This window comes from Pseudophryne corroboree, chromosome 3 (assembly GCF_028390025.1).
Source record: "Pseudophryne corroboree isolate aPseCor3 chromosome 3, aPseCor3.hap2, whole genome shotgun sequence".
NCBI classification, from domain to species: domain Eukaryota; kingdom Metazoa; phylum Chordata; class Amphibia; order Anura; family Myobatrachidae; genus Pseudophryne; species Pseudophryne corroboree.
The window spans coordinates 565,269,653-565,293,770 of NC_086446.1; the positions used below are offsets into that span (position 1 = coordinate 565,269,653).

At 45.2% G+C, this 24,118-nt stretch overlaps 1 protein-coding gene and 1 long non-coding RNA gene across 3 annotated transcripts in view; one reads left to right on the plus strand and one right to left on the minus strand.

Moving 5' to 3' along the window:
* The window catches only part of LOC135056311 (uncharacterized), a 119,115-nt gene that overhangs the window by 83,004 nt on the left and 11,993 nt on the right, over window positions 1-24,118 (minus strand). The gene's annotated exons all lie outside the window — the stretch shown is intronic.
* The window catches only part of CARD14 (caspase recruitment domain family member 14), a 230,857-nt gene that overhangs the window by 78,744 nt on the left and 127,995 nt on the right, over window positions 1-24,118 (plus strand). For both annotated transcript variants that reach the window (XM_063961289.1, XM_063961287.1), the window contains exons 2-3: window positions 13,568-13,705; window positions 15,036-15,361. In XM_063961289.1, coding sequence (XP_063817359.1) covers window positions 13,568-13,705; window positions 15,036-15,361 — 464 coding nt within the window. The remainder of the gene's footprint in view (window positions 1-13,567; window positions 13,706-15,035; window positions 15,362-24,118) is intronic.

Below are 24,118 nucleotides of genomic sequence, written 5' to 3' on the forward strand. Positions count from 1 at the left end.
TAGATAACATAAAAAAGCAGGGAATGGATGGTCTCTCACCCTTTGAAGTGGTCTACAGATAACAGTAGACAAAACATCATGCCTTGATGAAGACACTGTGAGTGTCGAAACGTGTCGGCTGGAGGATTTACTTACGGTGGGGAAGACGTTTGGGACACCATCCGGAGAGTGGGACAGCTGGTTTGGGGACGCCCTAATATACCAACTTGTAACTTGCTGTTTTGTCTACTGTTATCTGTAGACCACTTCAAAGGGTAAGATACCATCCATTCCCTGCTTTTTTATGTTATCTGTTATATGTTCATGCTGCGATTAAAAAGTGTTACACCATCGGAGGCTATATTTCTCTCTTTTCGGGTACCACTTCTGGAGGAGGAGCTTAAGGTCCTGATATCGGATACTGGTGGAAATCCAGCCCCTATATAAAGCGTGATTGTCTACTCTTGAAAAAGTAGACCAGCAGATTAGGTACAAGACTCACCAGGAGATTGTCATAGACTTGGTGTTATATGTTTATGCTTAATACACTATGAGCGTTTATTTCATTTGTTTTCTTTGAGCACCTATGGATTTGAGAGTTCCACTTGAGTCAACAGGTGTTATAGCATTCCAGAAATTATATCCAGGTGATAATGAGCTATGAGCTATTCATATTATGGCATGGCAGTATCCAATAAAGCACATTCTAGAGCATCTGATGAGTGAACGGCAGAATTACCACTGTAGTCCACTATATGGAGCTGTAGACTAAACTTAAAGTCAGTGGAATATGGCACACAGCAGCTCCTGTGCCCAGAAAACTCTCCCCTACCAGTGAGGTAATCTGGGGTGATAGCGGAAATGTTGTACAAGGAATTTGGGGGGGGCAGAGGCAGATGACACACAGTGCAAGGGAAGCGCTGATGAATGCCCTCACCTCATTGCAGGAAATATGGCCGCTGTCCACAACCACATCAACAGGAGACACTCCACGGACTTCAGGCTCAGCTGTCCCTGCACTCGGCCAGCAGCGCGGCACTACAGAAAGGTAAGTGGGTGTTCCGGAAACAGCCGCTGCACTGGATGGGGTCACGCTGATGAATGCAGGCGGATGGTGTGTACAGGCAGCCTCCCAAACTGTAGCACCCGGCGTGAGGGTGGCATGTGGGACACAACCTGCAGAGACAGATAAATCCACCTCCAGGCTTCGGGGACCGCACTAATCAGGCCCAGACAGAGAAACCGGTCGGGAGGGAACAAACTGGAGCTGGTAAGGCTTAAATACCAGCCATACGGGTCAATGATAAAGAAGCTTAGGCTGGAGCTCAGGAGATTCGCGTCCTCCATGGTTGCCTGCTAGGCCACGTCCTCTGGTAAAAAATATATATATATTTTTCTAACTAAAATAATTTTGAGTAGGGTTAAATTCATGTTCTTCACCTAATTAACTCATAAAAACACCCGACAATTTCGGAGCGGATTTTTTTTTTTTTTTTTTGGGGGGGGGATCGTCAGTTAAGTGGTTAAATAGTGCTTTAAGCAGATTACATGGATGACAAATCGACATGGTAGAATGTCGAACTAAAGTCCCTGGTAGTCACTTACCTGGTCCCGACAGCAAAGTTGACTCCAGTGTTGTCTTGCTGATCCCAGAACATATGTGGCCAGTATTTCCAGTGAATGTATCTAACAAAGTAGCGGTTTGGGTGAGTATCTTAACTCTAAGCTGAATCCCTAACCCTTCCCCTAGTGCCTAACCTGAAACTGCCCTGCAGCCTAACTCTATCCTCCAACTGCAGCCTAACCTTTAGCCCTCCTGGTGGTGCGTAACCCTGTCAGCATTCTAAGGGGTCTATTCATGTAGCATTGAAAAGCCCTGTTTTGCGTTAAACAGGGCTTTTCTCTGCCTATTGCAATTCACAGAGCGGGTTACCATGGAGAAGTCTCTGACTTCTCCAGTGGTACCCCCGCTCTGTGCCTGAATCGCATCACCATACCTTTGTATGGTGAGTGCGATTCATGAAAGTGCGGAAAGCTCTGCTTTCTGCTTCTCCATGGAGTTCAGGTTCGCCATCTCAGGACGGCGTAACCTGAACTGTGGTGTGGAGACGGCAGGGAAGCTCAATGCATCTCTGCTCGGCGCCTGGCACTGGATCTGCCCCCCCCCCCCCCGACCTCCCAGCAACCACTGCGGCCTGCGGGGAGGTCAACAAGCTGCGCATGCGCAAAGGGACCCGCCGCATGACTCCGTGCATTGCAGGGAGGGACCGCTGGAGATGACCTCACTGCAGGAGACCCAGACACTGCAGCGCATCATCGGAAGGGTAAGTATACATGAATTGCTACATATTACAGCTATACATCGCATCAAATCGATGCGATGTATAGTGATAAGTAGCAATTCTGTTTTTGGTTTCTTTATGAATAGACCCCTAAGTATGGTGACATTTCACATGATGACACTGTGAACATGTTGACATTCTACGGATGAGGACATGGGGACTTGGGAGATGTTGAACTTTGTCAACTTTCTAATGTCAACATTATGAATGCCGACATGGTAACTGTTGACCGTGTAAATAGATCTAATATGTTCTTGTAATAGTTGCAGTTTAAAAAAATAATTTTTGGCTCTGTAGTTAATATGCTCTTTAAAAATGGGCACTGTTCAAAAGGAAAAATGTATCCTTATGACAGTTTTAATTTGATAAACCATTTTCAGAATCAGAATCAGATTTATTGGCCAGGTATACTCGTGTATACTAGGAATTGTTTGCGGTTACAATGCATCGCCAAATAACAATATAAAGGGGAGATACAAACATAACATACATGTATACATTAGAGATGTGCGGCGGGCACGTTTTGTGTTTTGGTTTTAGTTCTAATTCCACTTTCATGTTTTGGTTTTGGCTTGGTTTTGCCAAAACCTCCCTTTCGTGTTTTGGTTTTGGATATGGATGATTTTTTTTTAAAAACATAAAAACAGCTAAAATCACAGAATTTGGGGGTAATTTTGCTTCTACTGTATTATAAACCTCAATAACATTCATTTCCACACATTTCCAGTCTGAACACCTCACACCTCACAATATTGTTTTGAGGCCTAAAAGTTGCACCGAGGAGGCTGTATGACTAAGCTAAGCGACACAAGTGTGCGGCACAAACATCTGGCCCATCTAGGAGTGGCACTGCAGTTGCAGACAGGATAGCAGATTTAAAAAATAGGCCCCAAACAGCACATGATGCAAAGAAGAAAAAGAGGTGCAACTAGGTAGTCGGATGGCCAAGCTAAACGACACAAGTGTGCAACACAACACCTGACCCATCTAGGAGTGGCAATGCAGTGGCAGACAGGATGGCAGATTTAAAAAATAGGCCCCAAACAGCACATGATGCAAAGAAGAAAAAGAGGTGCAATGAGGTAGCTGTATGGCCAAGCTAAGCGACACAAGTGTGCGGCACAAACACCTGGCCCATCTAGGAGTGGCACTGCAGTTACAGACAGGATGGCACAAAATAAAACTAGTCCCCTAACAGCACATGATGCAAAGAAGAAAAAGAGGTGCAATGAGGTCGCTGGATGGCCAAGCTAAGCGACACAAGTTTGCGGCACAAACACCTGGCCCATCTAGTTGTGGCACTGCAGTTACAGACAGGATGGCACAAAAAATACTAGTCCCCAAACAGCACATGATGTAAAGAAGAAAAAGAGGTGCAAGATGGAATTGTTCTTGGGCCCTCCCACCCACCCTTATGTTGTATAAACAGGACATGCACACTTTAACAAACCAATCATTTCAGCGACAGGGTCTGCCACACGACTGTGGCTGAAATGACTAGTTTGTTTGGGATGCGGTCATGATCCCGCCGGACGGAATCCCGGTGGTCGAAATACCGACACCGGAATCCCGACCGGCACAATCCCAACATATTCTTCCTCCGTGGGTGTCCACGACACCCACAGAGGTAGAATAAATTAGTGTGCCGAGCGTAGTGAGGCACTGTGCCCACAGCGTGGCGAGCGAAGCGAGGCCGCAAGGGGCTGTGTTCCGCTCGCCACCCCTGTCGGGATTGTGTGGTCGGGATTCCGGTGTCGGTATTTCAACCGCCGGGATCCCGTCCAGCGGGATTTAGTACTGATCCCTTTTGTTTGGGCCCCCATCAAAAAAGATGCAATCATTCTCTCCTTGCACAAACTGGCTCTATCGAGGCAAGATGTCCACCTCATCCTCAAACTCGATTCCTCACCCCTTTCACTGTGAACATCCTCCTCACAGAGTATTAATTCGTCCCCACTGGAATCCACCATCACAGGTCCCTGTGTACTTTCTGGAGGCAATTGCTGGTAAAGGTCTTCCCGGAGGAATTTATAATTAATTTTGATGAACATCATCTTCTCCACATTTAGTGGAAGTAACCTCCTACACCGATCGCTGACAAGGTTACCGGCTGCACTAAACACTCTTTCGGAGTAAACACTGGGCAACTTAGGGAAAATAAAGCCAGTTTGTTCAAGGGCCTCCAAAATGCCTCTTTTTCCTGCCAGTATACATACAGACTGTCGGACATGCCTACTTGGATGCTGTGACTCATATAATCCTCCACCATTCTTTCAATGGTGACAGAATCATATGCAGTGACAGTAGACAGATCAGTAATCATTGCAGGTCCTTCAGTCCAGACCAGATGTCAGCTTTCACTCCTGACTGCCCTACATCACCGCCAGCGGGTGGGCTAGGAAATCTTATCCTTTTCCTTGCAGCCCCAGTGGTGGGAGAAATTGAACGAGCTGTTGACGGGTCACGTTCCGCTTAAGTTGACAATTTACTAACCAGCAGGCCTTTGCACCTCTGCACACTTGTGTCTGCTGAAAAGAGAGCTACAACGTAGGCTTTAAACCTAGGATCGAGCACGGAGGCCAAAATGTAGTGCTCTAATTTCAACAGATTGACCACCCTTGAATCCTGGCAAAGCGAATGAAGGGCTCCATCCATAAGTCCCACATACTTTGCGGAATCGCTCCATCTTAGCTCCTCCTTCAATTTCTTCAGCTGCTTCTGCAAAAGCCTGATGAGGGGAATGACCTGATTCAAGCTGGCAGTGTCTGTACTAACTTCACGTGTGGCAAGTTCGAAGGGTTGGAGAACCTTGCACAAGACGGAAATCATTCTCCACTGCACTTGAGTCAGGTGGTGCATTACCCCTCCTTTGCCTATATCGTGGGTGGATGTATAGGCGTTAATGGCCTTTTGCTGCTCCTCCTTCCTCTGAAGCATATATGGTGTTGAATTCCACCTCGTTACCACCTCTTGCTTCAGTTGATGGCGGGGCAGGTTCAGGAGTGTTTGCTGGCGCTCCAGTCTTCAGCATGCAGTGGCAGAATGCCGAAAGTGGCACGCAATTTTTCGGGCCACCGAAAGTATCTCCAGCATACCCCTGTCATTTAAAAAAAAAAAAATCTGCACCACCAAATTAATTGTATGTGCAAAACATGGGACATGCTGGAATTTGCCCAGATGTAATGCACGCACAATATTGGTGGAGTTGTCCGATATCACAAATCCCCAGGAGAGTTTAACTGGGGTAAGCCACTCTGTGATGATGTTCCTCCTTTTCCGTAAGAGGTTGTCAGCTGTGTGCCTCTTAAGGAAAGCGGTGATACATAGCATAGCCTGCCTAGGAACGAGATGGCGTTTGCGAGATGCTGCTACTGGTGCCGCTGCTGTTGTTGCTGCGGGAGGTCATACATCTACCCAGTGGACTGTTACAGTCATATAGTCCTTAGTCTGCCCTGTTCCACTTGTCCACATGTCCGTGGTTAAGTGGACACTGGATACAACCGCATTTTGTAGGACACTGGTGACTCTTTTTCTGACGTCTTTGTACATTCTCGGTATCGCCTGCCTAGAGAAGTGGAACCTAGATGGGATTTGATACCAGGGACACAGTACCTTAAACAATTCTCTAAGTCCCACTGAACTAATGGTGGATTTTGGATGCACGTCTAACACCAACATAGCTGTCAAGGCCTCAGTTATCCGCTTTGCAAAAGGATGACTGCTGTCATATTTCATCTTCCTCACAAAGGACTGTTGGACAGTCAATTGCTTACTGGAAGTAGTACAAGTGGTCATTCGACTTCCCCTCTGGCATGACTATCTACTCACGGCAGCAGCAGCAAGCGTAACACTCAAGGATCCTTTGGAGGAATCCTGTTTATGAGAGGACTCCTCAGTCTTGACAGTGACATGGCCTGTAGGACTACTGACGTTCCTGACTGAGGAGGAAGTTGATGTTGAGGGAGTTGGTGGTGTGGCTTGCAGGAGCTTGGGTACAGGAGGAAGAAGGGATTTAGGTGTCAGTGGACTTCTTACGCTCTAACCCAAAGTTTCGCAACTTGACACTGATTTCTGATGAATGCGTTGCAGGCGACGTATAAGGGAGGATGTTCCTAGGTGGTTAACATCCTTACCCCTACTTATTACAGATTGACAGAGGCAACAGATGGCTTGACACCTGTTGTTCGGATTTGTGGAGAAATAATTCCACACTGAAGAGGTGGCTTTTTTGGTAGTTTGCCCAGGCATCACAATGGGCTTCTTCATCCCACGGACAACAGGTGTCTCCCCCAGTGCCTGACTTAACCAAACCACATCACCATCAGAATCCTCGTCAACTTCCTCCCCAGCACCAGCAACACCCATATCCTCATCCTGGTGTACTTCAACAGTGACATCTTCAATTTGAATATCAGGAACTGGACTGTGGGTGCTCCTTCCAGCACTTGCAGGGAGCGTGCAAATGGTGGAAGGAGCCACCTCTTCCCGCCCAGTGTTGGGAAGATCAGGCATCACATTCGCCGACACACTTGGACTCTCCTTGGGGATCTGTGATACCATCTCAGAACGCACAGTTCTTTTCTGTGCTTTTTCCAGCTTAACTCTTTTAATTTTTCTAGCGGGAGGATGAGGGCTTCCATCGTCATGTGACCCTGAACCACTAGCCATGAATATAGGCCAGGGCGTCAGCCGTTCCTTGCCACTCCGTGTCGTAAATGGCATATTGGCAAGTTTACGTTTCACCTCAGACGATTTAAATTTCTTTTTTTGGTTCTTTTTACTGAACTTTGGCTTTTTGGATTTTACATGCACTCTACTATCACATTGGGCATCGGCCTTGGCAGACGACGTTGATGGCATTTCATCGTCTGTGTCATGGCTAGTGGCAGCAGCTTCAGCACTAGGAGGAAGTGGTTCTTCTTGATCTTTCCCTATTTTATCCTCAAAATTTTTCATCTCCATTATTTTTTTGGGAGTTATACAACAACACTGTAAGGGACTTGTGGTTGTTGTTGTTATTATTATTATTATACGTCAGCAGTGGACATATAGCAGCCGCGTATATTGTCACTTGAATGACTGATGGACAGGACATTGGCCCTCATTCCGAGTTGTTCGCTTGCTAGCTGCTTTTAGCAGCATTGCACACGCTAGGCCGCCGCCCTCTGGGAGTGTATCTTAGCATAGCAGAATTGCGAACGAAAGATTAGCAAAACTGCTACTAAATAATTCTTTGCAGTTTCTGAGTAGCTCCAGACCTACTCACAGATTGCGATCAGCTCAGTCCGTTTAGTTCCTGGTTTGACGTCATAAACACGCCCTGCGTTCGGCCAGCCACTCCCCCGTTTCTCCAGACACTCACGCGTTTTCCCCTGACACGTCTGCGTGTTTTTGCACACTCCCGGAAAACGCTCAGTTACCACCCAGAAACGCCCCTTTCCTGTCAATCATTCACCGATCAGCAGTGCGACTGAAAATCATCATTCGAACACCAGCAAATCTACTAAGTTTTGTGTTAAATAACTTAGCGCATGCGCTCTGCGTACCATGAGCATGCGCAGTTAGCAACAAATTGCAGCATAGCGAAAATCGGCAATGAGTGAACAACTCGGAATGACCACCATTACCACTGGTCTGATGCAGCACAACACAACAACACTGTAAGGGACTTGTGGTTGTTGTTGTTATAATTATTATACGGCAGCAGTGGACATATAGCTGCAGCGTATATCGTCACTTGAATGACTGATGGACAGCACACAACCACTGGTCTGATGCAGCACAACACAGCACCACTTTATACAGCTACACTGGATATATGGCAGCAGAGGACACCAACACTGTGACTGGCTGGACTGATGCAGCACAATACACTGACTACACTGGACAGCACAACACAGCACAAGACTCGCCACCCTACTTTCCCGCCCCCACACAGACACTGAACACTGAGGACACGTCCTCTCAATACACTCTCCGAGACTGGAGTGAAAATGGCCGCGACGCGCGGCTCGTTATATGGAATCCAAATCCCGCGAGAATCCGACAGCGGGAGGTTGACGTTTTGCCATGTTCATGTTTCCGAGTCAGGCGGGAAATCCCGAGCCAGGCTCGGAACCGAACTTGGAAGGCAAAGTCCGGTAGGGTTCGGTTCTCTGATAACCGAACCCGCTCATCTCTAGTATACATACATAAATAACATGCTTTACTATGGGAATACTGTGTAAAATTGCATCTCAGTACGAAGCACCAGACATTTTAGACAGTGTTTAGTAGATGAACAGCTAGTGGGAAGAAGCTTTTAGTGGTTCTGGTCGTCCTGGCTGGAATGGACCTGTAACGCCTGCCTGATGGGAGCATTTCAAACAGGTCGTGGCCCAGGTGTTGCTTGTCTGCCAGAATTTTGCCTGCAAGCTTTTTGACTCTGGACAGGTATAGGTCTTGAACAGTGGGAGGATCGGTCTCGACAATCTTTTCAGTTGTCCTCACCACCCTCTGTAGCCTTCGTCTTTCATTCGCTGTTGTGCCTTCTTGGCGATGGTGCTTGTGTTTGGTCCCCATTTAAGGTCATGGGATATTTTTGACCCTAGGAATTTAAAGGAGTCGACCCGCTTCACCACGCGGTAGGCAATCACGAGTGGGGGCAAGACAGCAGGTTTCCTTCTGAAGTCCACTACCATCTCTACCGTTTTGAGGGGGTTTAGGTCCAGGTTATTCCTGCCGCACCACTGTGTTAGCGGGTCAACCTCGCATCTGTATGCAGACTCATCCCCGTCCTCGATTAGACCAATGATGGTGGTAGCGTTTTATTATCTTTTTTACAGCATAGTTGAAGCTTTCAATATATGGTCCTTTTTCTGATATTTTACAGTATCCAACTCCCTTCTTTAAAGACTTCCTCAAGATCAAACAGGGCTGTATTGTTTTCCTTATGCAATACAGTAGAACTCATGGATTTATTAATTCTGCTCAATAATATTTTTTAACAAAGAACTTTTTCTATACAGGGAAATAATATAATGCCTTGATTCAATAAATAACTGCACATTTGCCAATTTGCAAACAATGTATGGGGCTAACAGATTGCACAAATCGATTGGGATTGTTAAATCTGTTTTTTCAACATGTTTATATTTCACAGATCAATGGGACTGTAGATTGCTAGTGCATGGGAAACAATCTGCAGATCGTTTCTAGTAAACTGATGAATCTTAAAAGATTTGCAGATCTGTTTAACTGAAAATGATCTGCAAATCACTGAAAAATATCTGTACTGTATGGGCAAAGTCAGATGGATTGTAAAAACAATGGGCCAAATTCAGATCTGATCACAGCAGCAAATTTGCTCTATATGTGCATTGCAGGTGGGGCAGAAATAACATGTACAGAGAGATTTAGATTTGCGTGGGTTACATTGTTTCTGTGCAGGGAAAATACTGGCTGCTTTATTTTTACACTGCAATTTAGATTTCAGTTTGAACACACCCCACCCAAATCTGCACATGTTATATCCCCCCCCCCCCCCCTTCCCCCACAGTGCACATGGTTTTGCCCATTAGAGAACAAATTTGCTGCTGCAATCGGGTCTGAATTAGGCCCAATAAATCTGGGGGGGAGGGGGGGGGGGAAATCTCAGGATCTGTTGTGAAACAATAGATTGCGATTGCAGTTCTGTGGGCCCCTTTACACAAATAGGCTTGTCTAATCACTAGTTATTTTATTCACATGAATGCTTTCATCCCTCAGCAGTATAGAGCCTCTTCCATTCACTGGGATTTTGAATTCCGATTTGTAATCTCCAAATTATATGAGCAGATTGTATCACAAAATATACTAACATAGAGGAAACATTCTCATAAGGTGGACAAGAGAATTATAGACAAAACAATTTGTCAATAAGTGTATATGTCTGATAGCAGAGTTTCTTCTGATCTTACAGCCAGTCAAATAAAAGTTTGAATCTGTAATCAGATACACCCCAGAAAGGATAAAGAATAAGGATTAGCACATTTCACTCACTCAGCAGAGTCAATTATAAGAACTATGTTTAAAAACATGTAGTCTATAATCTAGTCAACCACTCTGAACAGTGTTTCGCTGTAGTTTACAATATTTCAGACATGGGGCATATGTATCAAAGTACCACCAATCAGTTGTTAACTGTCATTTTACAAGCTCTGTTTTAAGATGACAGTTAGGAGCTGATTGGTTAGTATGTTATCTCTCTCTTTTTCTCTTTGATACATACAGTATTCTCCATATAGTCTTCCTTACAGTATGTGGGTGTTCAAAAACATTTCTTGCCATAATTGCATGATGATTTGTGTTTCAACCTCTGAAGACAATAATATCCAAAAAGCTGATAAAAAAAATATATATACAGGTTGAGTATCCCTTATCCAAAATGCTTGGGACCAGAAGTATTTTGGATATCGGATTATTCCGTATTTTGGAATAATTGCATACTATAATGAGATATTATGGTGATGGGACCCAAGTCTAAGCACAGAATGCATTTATGTTTCATATACACCTTATACACACAGCCTGAAGGTCATTTTAGCCAATATTTTTAATAACTGTGTGCATTAAACAAAGTGTGTGTACATTCACACAATTCATTTATGTTTCATATACACCTTATACACACAGCCTGAAAGTCATTAAATACAATATTTTTAATAACTTTGTGTATAAAACAAAGATTGTGTACATTGAGCCATCAGAAAACAAAGGTTTCACTATCTCACTCTCACTCCAAAAATTCCGTATTTCGGAATATTCCGTATTTCGGAATATTTGGATATGGGATACTCAACCTGTATTTTCATTCTGCTAATTAGAATGAATTGGTAATTTCATTATATGCAATATGCTTCCATTTTCATTCTACCAACTTAGCTTTGTTTCTTGACTTACTGATAACAATTTTCTGCCTTGAAATGTGCTTTGGACCATGGCCCTCATTCCGAGTTGTTCGCTCGCAAGCTGCTTTTAGCAGCATTGCACACGCTAAGCCGCCGCCTACTGGGAGTGAATCTTATCTTAGCAAAATTGCGAACGAAAGATTCTCAAAATTGCGAATAGAAATTTCTAAGCAGTTTCTGAGTAGCTCGGGATTTACTCTGCCACTGCGATCAGTTCAGTCAGTTTCGTTCCTGGTTTGACGTCACAAACACACCCAGCGTTCGCCCAGGCACTCCCCCGTTTCTCCAGCCACTCCCGCGTTTTTCCCTGAAACGGCAGCGTTTTTTCACACACTCCCATAAAACGTCCAGTTTCCGCCCAGAAACACCCACTTCCTGTCAATCACATTACGATCACCAGAACGAAGAAAAAACCTCGTAATGCCGTGAGTAAAATACCAAACTTCTTAGCAAATTTACTTGGCGCAGTCGCAGTGCGAACATTGCGCATGCGCAATTAGCGGAAAATCGCTGCGATGCAAAGAAAATTACAGAGCGAACAACTCGGAATGACCACCCATGATTGCTCTCTTGTTAGCTGCCAATCATGTTCTAATTCCCAGGCTGTGTGAAAAATGAGCCTGAAGGTTTTGGAGTAAACATGGAGAAGGATAACCCCCAAGTGTTTTCTGTGCATTGCCCCTTTTTACCCTTTTAAGAATTTGCATCTCAGTTCTTGACTCTGGTTGACCTATAGTAATTGATTGGGGGAAGAATGTTATGTTATGGTTGGATTGTTGCTGCAAGGCAGTCCTACTGCCTCTTTTTTCTAGTTCATCCTCCCTCCTACCCTATCTGTGTTTTATGTGCAACAGTAAAGAACGATATGTGGATTTTTCATGTTTAGATTATGATTAGTTGGTGCACTCTCCTACTCATGATGCAAGCTATATAGTGGTGATGTGCGGTGGGGTGAGGCAGAGCCTTTCCTGTCATACTAACATTTGTGTCAGAGTTTTGACTGTATAAAGTATATGAAAAATACAAAGAATATGTTTGAAATATCTTTTTTGCATACTTCTAATAATTTTTATAGCCAAAACTCTAGAGTAAAAAGTTTATGGCAGAAGAGGCAGTGCCTCCCTGCCTACCTTAACCGCACATCTCTGGTCAAATCTCATCAAATTTCTTAGGAGTTTACACTACTGCTGCACCTGTGTATAATGCCCACATGTACCCTTTGGCTCATATACTGTGTGTAAATCTGTCTCTGGTGCTAGCCAGTGCCTCCTGAGCCATTTAGCTCGCCACACATCCCTAGCTCAATTGCCAGGACTGGGAAATGGCTACACCACCAGGACGGGTGGCTTCTCTTATTTGGAGAGTTGAACACCAATTGTTTTTTTGTGCTTGAATGTGTTTGTCATGTTCATTCTTTTAAATGCTGCCACTAAATCATTATTAGAATTTACAATCAGTAATTGGTCAATAAAATTTGACATTCATATTCAAAATGCCAGCACTGTTGTCTGTGGCTTTGTTTCATTATTATACTGTATTTGGTTCATTTTAGTGATGCAGGTACCATTGGGTCAAAGCTTAAGACCAGTGGGGAGCAAAATATCAGTAAGAAACAAATAATCTAAGTCCTCAGGTGGCGCTTAGAATCTTCTACTGCCCACTTTCAATGTACAGTTTCACCTCACTGAAAGAATAACATAATAAATAGTAATTAACAATACATAGTAACATAGTATTTGAGGTTGAATAGAGGCAAATTGCCCATCGTGTTCAACCTGTTTTAAGTTGTGATGATTCTACATACTTGCTAAATAATGTTTTATGACTAGTTAGCTACTATAACTCATGTTACCCCCGGATTAACCACGTTGATAATTTAAGTATTATAACCTTGGATAGCTTTTTCATTCAGAAATGTATCCATTCCTTTTTTAAATCCAATTACAGAGTCCACCATTTAATACAAGTATGGTGCTGGATTAATTTTCTCAAGACTTCCTTGAGAAGATGAAGTAATTCAGCACCATACTTTTATTGTTAATTATTATTTATTAAGCAAAATACTGTATTATCAAGCCTGCTTGCTTTATGGTAATGAGATCTGCTGTTGGTGAAGAACACAAAAGCCTCAATTTTTCATAATGTTTGGAGGCAAGATTTCACAATGAGCAACAAAAAAAACCTGTCCTTTCTTATGATTAAGGTATATAAATACAGTTCAAAGAGTAAGATTATTTATTTTACACTTAGCCCAATTTACATAATAATTCTGCAAAATGTGTGTTTGTCTTTTAAGTATCTAATGTCCTCTCATTTTAGGCCACCTCTTGGACCTTCTTCACACACGGGGCAAAAATGGAGCAATTGCCTTCTTGGATAGCTTAATGCTGGTCAATCCCAAAATGTATACCCTCATTACTGGGAAAGAAGCATCTAAGGATCCCAACAGTTTTAGCAGTAAGAGAAAATATTAACGTGGATGAGAAAACCTGTCTTCAAATAGATGTTTATAAAATATCTGAGTTTTATGTATTAATTTCCATTACCTTGTGCTGCAATCATCTTCACCACACGAGTTCTTATGGGAAGAAATCTGTTCACTAAATCCCAAAAGCAAACCTTTTTATATCCAAAATAAATTGATAGAATAACTGGCTTAAAATGAGTTGCGCAACTCCACACAAAAAAACCCAGCCTGGCCCAACAATAATAAGCCCACACTGATTCGGTCTTGTGTGGACAGCACAATTGGTAGAACTTGATGTTACTTTTGGCTAGCTGTGCAATGCACAAAAGGTCTGTAAGAATCATTTTCATTATTGTAAATTAATAGTCTGTACGAAAGCATTCCTTACTTTTAAAACATCACTCATGCCCAGGTAATCTGTTATAGTTACTGGAGGCTCCTCAATGAACAGAAGCCTAAGTAGGCCATCTGACACACCCTGAACACCGGAAACCATGGAAAAAATGTACATTATAGTTTTTGACATCACAATTTTATTAAACAAATCTGATCATAATTAATGATAAATAGGTGTATTATCTTGTATTTATGTTTTATAAAATATCAATTACTTATACTTTCAAAATTCCTTGGTGAATCCATGTATTTAATAGTGAGTCCTCCGTGGCTCTACATTACTCGTATCAGAATAGCATCCAACTATTTTACTGACCTATGCCTTTCAGACAATGCAAACCTTTGTACCACACAGAGATGTTACTTTGTTGACAGTCAGATTTATACAGTTGGGGACATTATAGGTGTATGACATAAAATAGTAATGACACATCAGGAGTAATTCAACTCGGCTTCACGGATGTGATTTGCCATTCCATAACAGCAAATCACTTCCAGGAAAATGTATGATAGCAGCATTATAGGAACTGGATGATATGTGAGCAGCCGGGCATAACCAGCAATTGTATTCCCCTGATCAGGGAGCACTTTATGTATGTCACTAACATAGATTCACAGTTCAAACACATGTAATAATTTCCTATATACACGGTCGATAAATCGCCCCTTTTACCCATTACAGCAACGAGTGATATGTGTGCAGCCGGCCTATAGCACACCTTATATACCCACCAAGCCTGCGCACAACACTTGACATACTTCATGGGCTACGCGCTGCCGAAGTCAGATGTAGAAGGTGGTCATAATAATGTAACTTGACCGACTCGACCGTGTAGAAATCTGTTCTATAACATTATGCTGTGCTCTTTGGATAATTGGAGTGTGTGTCACTTTTTAATTCTTAACACCTAGCGTTATCTGCAGAACTGATAGACAGCAGTCAACTGAGTGCTTTCTTGATGAGCACACTGAGTAGCCTGCAAGAGGAGCTGATGCAGGAGAAACAGCTGAAAGGAACATTAGTGCATCACTTGCGCAAAATGCGGCAGAAGCAACAGCAGTTGGAGGAGGAAGGAGAATCTGTCCGTAACATGGAGAATGAAAACCAACGGCTCCGCAGAGAGATGGACGCCCAGAGTCAAATGCTGTGCAAACTGAAAGATGAGCAGTACGAGCTGTCCATGCGCTACTCACATGCGCTACAGGAGAAGGACACCGTGCAAAGCAGGAACAGTGAACTGCAGGAACAGGTCAGTCTTTGTATATTTTACTATGCCTTGTATCTTTTAATAGTAGTGCCTCCTCCTAAGATGTGTATCTGGGAATATGTCCAACTCTCTAGAGAGCGTGCAGCACCTGTGAAACTACCTTTATTTGCCCACCCCCGATCTGCCACTCCAGGCTTAAAGGGCTCCAATACAAAGAAATCTAGATACGGATGCATTTTGAGATGCATTCACCACACATATTGCAGCATATACATTCTAAGTCAGAATGCAATAAACTTAAGCTAGATTAGTATACTTTATAATTAAACTATTAGTAAGCTATGGGGCCATAACTAGGTGTGTGCGGAGTGTGCCACCGCACATAGTGCTGCAGGGCAAGGGGCACTGTTGGCAGCACTTGTCAATTATCAGTCTTAATTTCACTTGCAGCTCCCCCCCTTTTTGAAGACCAGCATCTCCTGACTGCCCCTGTCTCCTACCCCTATCCCGTCTGTCGCTAATACCTATACAGCATTCACGAACTTGACTTGATAGCTCTTTTTTGTTCAGTCGCACTGTCCTTTATTACATTTCGGGATGCTGATGTGCCCGGGATTCAAACCAGTTGCCTATGGCATTGCAGAGGGACACTATGGGCCTAATTCAGCGGCCAATTATCAAACGACTGTGCATGCGTATGGATTGTACTACGCAGGCGCGAGGGTTAATTGCGAAAGAATCCTGCGTCTTATTTGATCCCTAGGCGGATGAAGGCTGATACGAAGGAGGCCTTTGGGGGTGGTGACTAGAGATGTGCAGCTGGCACTTTTCGTGTTTTGTGTTTTGGTTCTAATTCCACTTTCATGTTTTGGTTTTGGGTTGGTTTTACCAAAACCACCCTTTAGTGTTTTGGTTTTGGATCTGGATGATTTTTGATAAAAACAGCTAAAATCACAGAATTTGGGGGTAATTTTGATCCTACGGTATTATTAACCTCAATAACATTCATTTCCACTCATTTCCAGTCTATTCTGAACACCTCACAATATTGTTTTTAGGCCAAAAGGTTGCACCGAGGTGGCTGTATGACCAAGCTAAGCGACACAAGTGTGCGGCACAAACACCTGGCCCATCTAAGAGTGGCACTGCAGTGGCAGACAGGATGGCAGATATAAAAAATAGGCCCCAAACAGTACATGATGCAAAGAAGAAAAAGAGGTGCAAGATGGAATTGTCTTTGGGCCTTCCCACCCACCCTTATGTTGTATAAACAGGACATGCACACTTTAACAAACCAATCATTTCAGCCACAGGGTCTGGGCCACCACCATAAAAGAAGCAATATATCTCTTCTTGCACAACCTGGCTCTACAGAGGCAAGATGTCGACCTCATTCTCATCCTCCGATTCCTCACCCCTTTCACTGTGTACATCCTCCTCACAGAGTATTAATTCATCCCCACTGGAATCCACTATCACAGGTCCCTATGTACTTTCTGGAGGCAATTGCTGGGAAAGGTCTTCCCGAAGGAATTTATAATTAATTTTGATGAACATCATCTTCTCCACATTTAGTGGAAGTAACCTCCTACGCCGATCGCTGACAAGGTTACCGGCTGCACTAAACACTCTTTTGGAGTACACACTGGAGGGGGGACAACTTAGGTAAAATAAAGCCAGTTTGTGCAAGGGCATCCAAATGTTCTCTTTTTCCTGCCAGTATACATACGGACTGTCTGACATGCCTACTTGGATGCTGTCACTCATGTAATTCTCCACCATTCTTTCATTGGTGACAGAATCATACGCAGTGACAGTAGACATGTCAGTAATCGTTGGCAGGTCCTTCAGTCCGGACCAGTTATACACTTTCGCTCCTGACTGCCCTACATCACCGCCAGCGGGTGGGCTAGGAAATCTTATCCTTTTCCTTGCAGCCCCAGTCCCACATACTTTGCGGAATCGCTCCGTCTTAGCTCCTCCTTCAATTTATCCAGCTGCTTCTGCAAAAGCCTGATGAGGGGAATGACCTGACTCAAGCTGGCAGTGTCTGAACTGACTTCACGTGTGGCAAGTTGGAAGGGTTGGAGAACCTTGCACAATACGGAAATCATTCTCCACTGCGCTTGAGTCAGGTGCATTACCCCTCCTTTGCCTATATCGTAGGTGGATGTATAGGCTTAAATGGCCTTTTGCTGCTCCTCCATCCTCTGAAACATATAGAGTGTTGAATTCCACCTCGTTACCACCTCTTGCTTCAGTTGATGGCAGGGCAGATTCAGGTGTGTTTGCTGGCGCTCCAGTCTTCGGCACGCGGTGGCTGAATGCCGAAAGTGGGTCGCAAATTTTCGGGCCACCGACAGTATCTTATGCACACCCCTGTCATATTTTAAAAAAAATTCTGCACCACCAAATTAATTGTATGTGCAAAACATGGGACGTGCTGGAATTTGCCCAGATGTAATGCACGCACAATATTGGTGGCGTTGTCCGATATCACAAATCCCCAGGAGAGTCCAATTGGGGTAAACCATTCTGCAGTGATGTTCCTCAGTTTCCGTAAGAGGTTGTCAGCTGTGTGCCTCTTAGGGAAAGCGGTGATGCATAGCGTAGCCTGCCTGGGAATGAGTTGGCGTTTGCGAGATGCTGCTACTGGTGCCGCTGCTGTTGTTGCTGCGGGAGGCCATACATCTACCCAGTGGGCTGTTAGTCATATAGTCCTTAGTATGCCCTGTTCCACTTGTCCACATGTCTGTGGTTAAGTGGACACTGGATACAACCGCATTTTGTAGGACACTGGCGACACTTTTTCTGACGTCTGTGTACATTCTCGGTAGCGCCTGCCTAGAGAAGTGGAACCTAGATGGGATTTGATACCGGGGACACAGTACCTCAAACAATTCTCTAAGTCCCACTGAACTAATGGTGGATACACCTAGCACAGTGAGACAGGATTAGACAGGCAAGTCTTAGAATACAGCCGCAAACTTGCTAAGTTCACAGAGTAGTAACAGAACCCCAGCAAGCTAAACGACTGACTCCAGTCTTACTGCTAGGTCTGGATTGGCAGGGTGTAATACCAAATCCCCAGGCCTATTTGCAGTAAGCAACAAACAAATACAAAGCTACACAGTACTGGCTAACTTTCAGGAACTGACTAACCAACAAAGATTCAGCAGCATCTGCTTAACCTGAGAAGAGGCCTTATAAAGCAGGTGCTGTCCACGCCCCACTCAGACCTCACAGACTGTGAGCACAAAAACCAGCACCGGATCCCCTGCCGTGCACAGAGCCTATAACCACTGCACAGCAAAAGACCCGAACCGGAGTATCAGCTGCGGTCAGGTTACTCCGCTAGCACTTGTCTCCCGGTTGCCATGACGACGTGGCAGCACAGGGCAGGACACCCTAACAAGCGGCAGCAACAGCAGGCGTACCACACAAGGATCCTCCAGGGGAATTCTGGTTAGAAGAGGACTCCTCAGTCTTGACAGTGACATGGCCTGCAGTACTACTGACGTTCCTGACTGAGAAGGAAGTTGACATAGAGGGAGTTGGTGGTGTGGCTTGCAGGAACTTGGGTACAAGAGGAAGAAGTGATTTAGGTGTCAGTGGGCTGCTTACGCTCTTACCCAAAGTTTCACAACTTCTGATGAATGCGCAATAGGTGACGTATAAGGGAGGATGTTCCTAGGTGGTTAACATTCTTACCCCTACTTATTACAGATTGACAGAGGCAACAGATAGCTTGAAACCTGTTGTCCGGATTTGTGGAGAAATAATTCCACACCAAAGAGGTGGCTTTTTTGGTAGTTTGCAGAGGCATCACAACGGGCTTATTCATCCCACGGACAACAGGTGTCTACCCTGGTGCCTGACTTAAACAAACCACATCACCATCAGAATCCTCATCGTCAACTTCCTCCTCAGCGCCAGCAACACCCATATCCTCATCCTGGTGTACTTCAACAGTGACATCTTCAATTTCAATATCAGGAACTGGACTGTGGGTGCTCCTTCCAGCACTTGCAGGGGGCGTGCAAATGGTGGAAGGAGCCACCTTGTCCCGTCCAGTGTTGGGAAGGTCAGGCATCGCAACCGCCAACACACTTGGACTTGTGATGCCATCTCAGAACGCACAGTTCTTTTCTGTGCTCTTTCCAGCTTAACGCTTTTAATTTTTCTAGCGGGAGGATGAGGGATTCCATCGTCATGTGAAGCTGAACCACTAGTCATGAACATAGGCCAGGGCCTCAGCCGTTCCTTGGCACTCCGTGTCATAAATGGCAAATTGGCAAGTTTACGTTTCTCCTCAGATCATTTAAATTTCTTTTTTTTGGGTCTTTTTACTGAACTTTGGCTTTTTGGATTTTACATGCCCTCTGCTATCACAATGGACATTGGCCTTGGCAGATGACGTTGATGGCATTTTATCGTCTATGTCATGGCTAGTGGCAGCAGCTTCAGCACTAGGAGGAAATGGTTCTTGATCTTTCCCTATTTTATCCTCCAAATGTTTGTTCTCCATTATTTTTCTGGAGTTATATAACACAATATGCGGCACAGGAATGACTGATGGCTGATGGCCAGGACACTACCACTGGTCTGATGCAGCGCAACACAGCAACACTGTGAGGGACTTGTTGTTGTTGTTATTATTAATATTATATGTCAGCAGTGGACATATAGCAGCAGCGTATACCACTGTGACTGCCTGGTCACTGGAATGACTGATGGCCAGGACACTACCACTGGTCTGATCCAGCAAAACACAGCAACGCTGTGAGGGACTTGTTGTTGTTGTTGTTGTTGTTATTGTTGTTATTGTTGTTATTATTATTATTATTATTATTATTATTATAATACATCAGCAGTGGACATATAGCAGCAGCGTATACCACTGTGACTGCCTGGTCACTGGAATGACTGATGGACAGGACACTACCACTGGTCTGATGCAGCACAACACAGCAACACTATAAGGAACTTGTTGTTATTATTATTATTATTATTATTATTATTATTATTATAATACATCAGCAGTGGACATATAGCAGCAGCGTATACCACTGTGACTGCCTGTTCACTGGAATGACTGATGGACAGGACACTACCACTGGTCCGATGCAGCACAACACAGCAACACTGTGAGAGACTTGTGGTTGTTGTTGTTATTATTATTATTATTATACTACTGTAGCAGTGGACATATAGCAGCAGCGTATACCACTGTGACTGCCTGGTCACTGGAATGACTGATGGCCACGACACTAGCACTGGTCTGATGCAGGACAACACAGATAATTATACAGCAGCACTGGGCATATGGCAGCAGATGAAACCACCACTGTTGAATGGTCACTGGACTGACTGATGCCCAGGACACTACCACTGGTCTGATGCAGGATAACACAGCAACACTGTAAGGGATTTATTAGACAGCAGCACTGGACATATGGCAGCAGAGGACACCACCACTGTGAATGGTCACTGGACTGACTGATGCACAGGACACTAGCACTGGTCTGATGCAGGACAACACAGATAATTATACAGCAGCACTGGGCATATGGCAGCAGATGACACCACCACTGTTGAATGGTCACTGGACTGACTGATGCCCAGGACATTACCACTGGTCTGATGCAGGACAACAAAGCAACACTGTAAGGGACTTATTAAACAGCAGCACTGGCCATATGGAAGCAGAGGACACCACCACTGTCACTGGACTGATGCAGCACAATACACCACCCTGAACTGATGCAGCACAACAGAGCACCCTAAACGGCAGCACTGGACATATGGCAGCAGAGGACACAAGCACTGTGACTGGACAGATTCAGCACAAGCCACGGACACTGAGGACACTGAGAGAACAGAGACACGTCCTCTCTGTACACTCTCCAATGGCGGGGACGCGCGGCTGCTTATATGGAATCCAAATCCTGCGAGAATCCGACAGCGGGGTGATGAAGTTTTGCCTCGTTTAGGTTTCCGAGTCAGGCGGGAAAACCCGAGCCGGGCTCGGAACCGGGTTCAGAGCGTGACGTTCAGTACGGTTCGGTTCACTGAGAACCGAACCCGCTCATCTCTAGTGGTAACTGCCCGTTTTCTGGGAGTGTCAGGAAAAATGCAGGTTTTCAGGGAGGGTGTGTGACATCAGCTCCGGCCCGATCAGCCTGATTCTATCGCACTGGAGGAGTAAGTCCTGGGCTACACATAGGGGTATATGCAATTAGCGGCGAATCGCGGCAAATTATCGCCGTTTTTTTAATTCGACACAATTCGACAGGTGAATTCTTGCAGGTGGCTTCCGGAATTCACCATATTCAATGAAAAACGGATTCGACAGTCCCGCGGGCGAAAAACGTCCGATTTGCCGGATTTTGCCGCGATTTAAAAAAAACGGGGGAAAACGGGAAAAAAACGAAAAAAAATGGCGTGGGGTCCCCCCTCCAAAGCATAACCAGCCTCTGGCTCTTCGAGCTGGTCCTGGTTCTAAAAATGCGGGGACAAAATTGACATGTGATCCCCCGTATTTTTAAAACCAGCACCGGGCTCTGCGCCTGATGCTGGTGCAAAAAATACGGGGGACAAAAAGAGTAGGGGTCCCCCGTATTTTATACACCAGCATCGGGCTCCACTAGCTGGACAGATAATGCCACAGCCGGGGGTCACTTTTATACAGTGCCTTGCGGCCGTGGCATTAAATATCCAACTAGTCACCCCTGGCCGGGGTACCCTGGGGGAGTGGGGACCCCTTCAATCAAGGGGTCCCCTCCCCCAGCCACCCAAGGGCCAGGGGTGAAGCCCGAGGCTGTCCCCCCCCATCCAAGGGCTGCGGATGGGAGGCTGATAGCCTTGAGGTAAATGACAGAATATTGTTTTTTCCAGTAGTACTACAAGTCCCAGCAAGCCTCCCCCGCAAGCTGGTACTTGGAGAACCACAAGTACCAGCATGCGGGAGAAAAACGGGCCCGCTGGTACCTGTAGTACTACTGGGGAAAAAATACCCAAATAAAAACAGGAGACACACACCGTGACAAGTACAACTTTATTACACACTGCCGACACACACATACTTACCTATGTTGACACGCCGACTGCCACAGTCTCCGACGATCCGAGGGTACCTGTGAAAAAAATTATACTCACCTGCCAGTGTCCAGAGATAAATCCACGTCCAGAGATAAAATCCTCGTACTTGGCAAAATAAAAACACGCACACCCGTACCAACGGACTGAAAGGGGTCCCATGTTGACACATGGGACCCCTTTCCACGAATGCCGGGACCCCACGTGACTCCTGTCACTGAGGTCCCTTCAGCCAATCAGGAAGCGCTACTTCGTGGCGCTCACCTGATTGGCTGTCTCGCGTCTGAGGTCAGACAGCGCATCGCAAAGCCTCTCCATTACTTTCAATTGTGGGAACTTTGCCGTCAGCGGTGGGGTTACCCGCGGTCAGCCGCTGACCGCGGGTGACCCCACCACTAGCCGCAAAGTTCCCACCATTGAATATAATGGAGAGGCTTTGCGAGGCGCTGTCTGACAGAAGCGCAGCCAATCAGCAGAGTGCAAGGACGTTGCGCTTGCTGATTGGCTTAAGAGACCTTTCAGTGACAGCAGTCACGGGGGGGTCTCTCTGCATTCGTGGAAAGGGGTCCCATGTGTCAACATGGGACCCCTTTCAGTCCGCTGGTACGGGTGTGCGTGTTTTTATTTTGCCAAGTACGTGGATTTTATCTCTGGACGTGGATTTACTTGTCACGGTGTGTGTCTCCTGTTTTTTTTGGGTATTTTTTTTCCAGTAGTACTACAGGTACCAGCGGGCCCGTTTTTCTCCCGCATGCTGGTACTTGTGGTTCTCCAAGTACCAGCTTGCGGGGGAGGCTTGCTGGGACTTGTAGTACTACTGGAAAAAACAATATTCTGTCATTTTCCTCAAGGCTATCAGCCTCCCATCCGCAGCCCTTGGTTGGGGGGGGACAGCCTCGGGCTTCACCCCTGGCCCTTGGGTGGCTGGGGGGACACCCCTTGATTGAAGGGGTCCCCACTCCCCCAGGGTACCCTGGCCAGGGGTGACTAGTTGGATATTTAATGCCACGGCCGCAAGGCACTGTATAAAAGTGACCCCCGGCTGTGGCATTATCTGTCCAGCTAGTGGAGCCCGATGCTGGTGTATAAAATACGGGTGACCCCTACTCTTTTTGTCCCCCGTATTTTTTGCACCAGCATCAGGCGCAGAGCCCGGTGCTGGTTTTAAAAATACGGGGGATCCCATGTCAATTTTGTCCCCGCATTTTTAGAACCAGGACCAGCTCGAAGAGCCAGAGGCTGGTTATGCTTTGGAGGGGGGACCCCACGCCATTTTTTTTCATTTTTTTTCCCGTTTTCCCCCGTTTTTTTTAAATCGCGGCAAAATCCGGCAAATCGGACGTTTTAAATTTTTTTTATTAGTTTCACCCACCAAGTGTGGCGGATTGAAAATGTCGAATTTACTGTCTAAAAGCACTGTTGTCGAATTTCCAAACTTCAATTGAATACACTTTGGTCGAATTGCAGCACTTGTATCATTGCAGAAAAGTCGAATTTGACAAAAGTCGAATTTCAAAAAGTCGAATTTTGAAAGTCCGTTTTTTGGACGGAAAGCACTGAATTGCATTGACGATTTTTTTTGGGGGGGGCGAAAAATTCCCGAAATTCGACAATTTCGGGAATTCGACCGCAATTGCATATACCCCTTAGGCTGCACAGACTTGAAAAAACATTCAATGGTGATTGAGTTGCGAACGGATT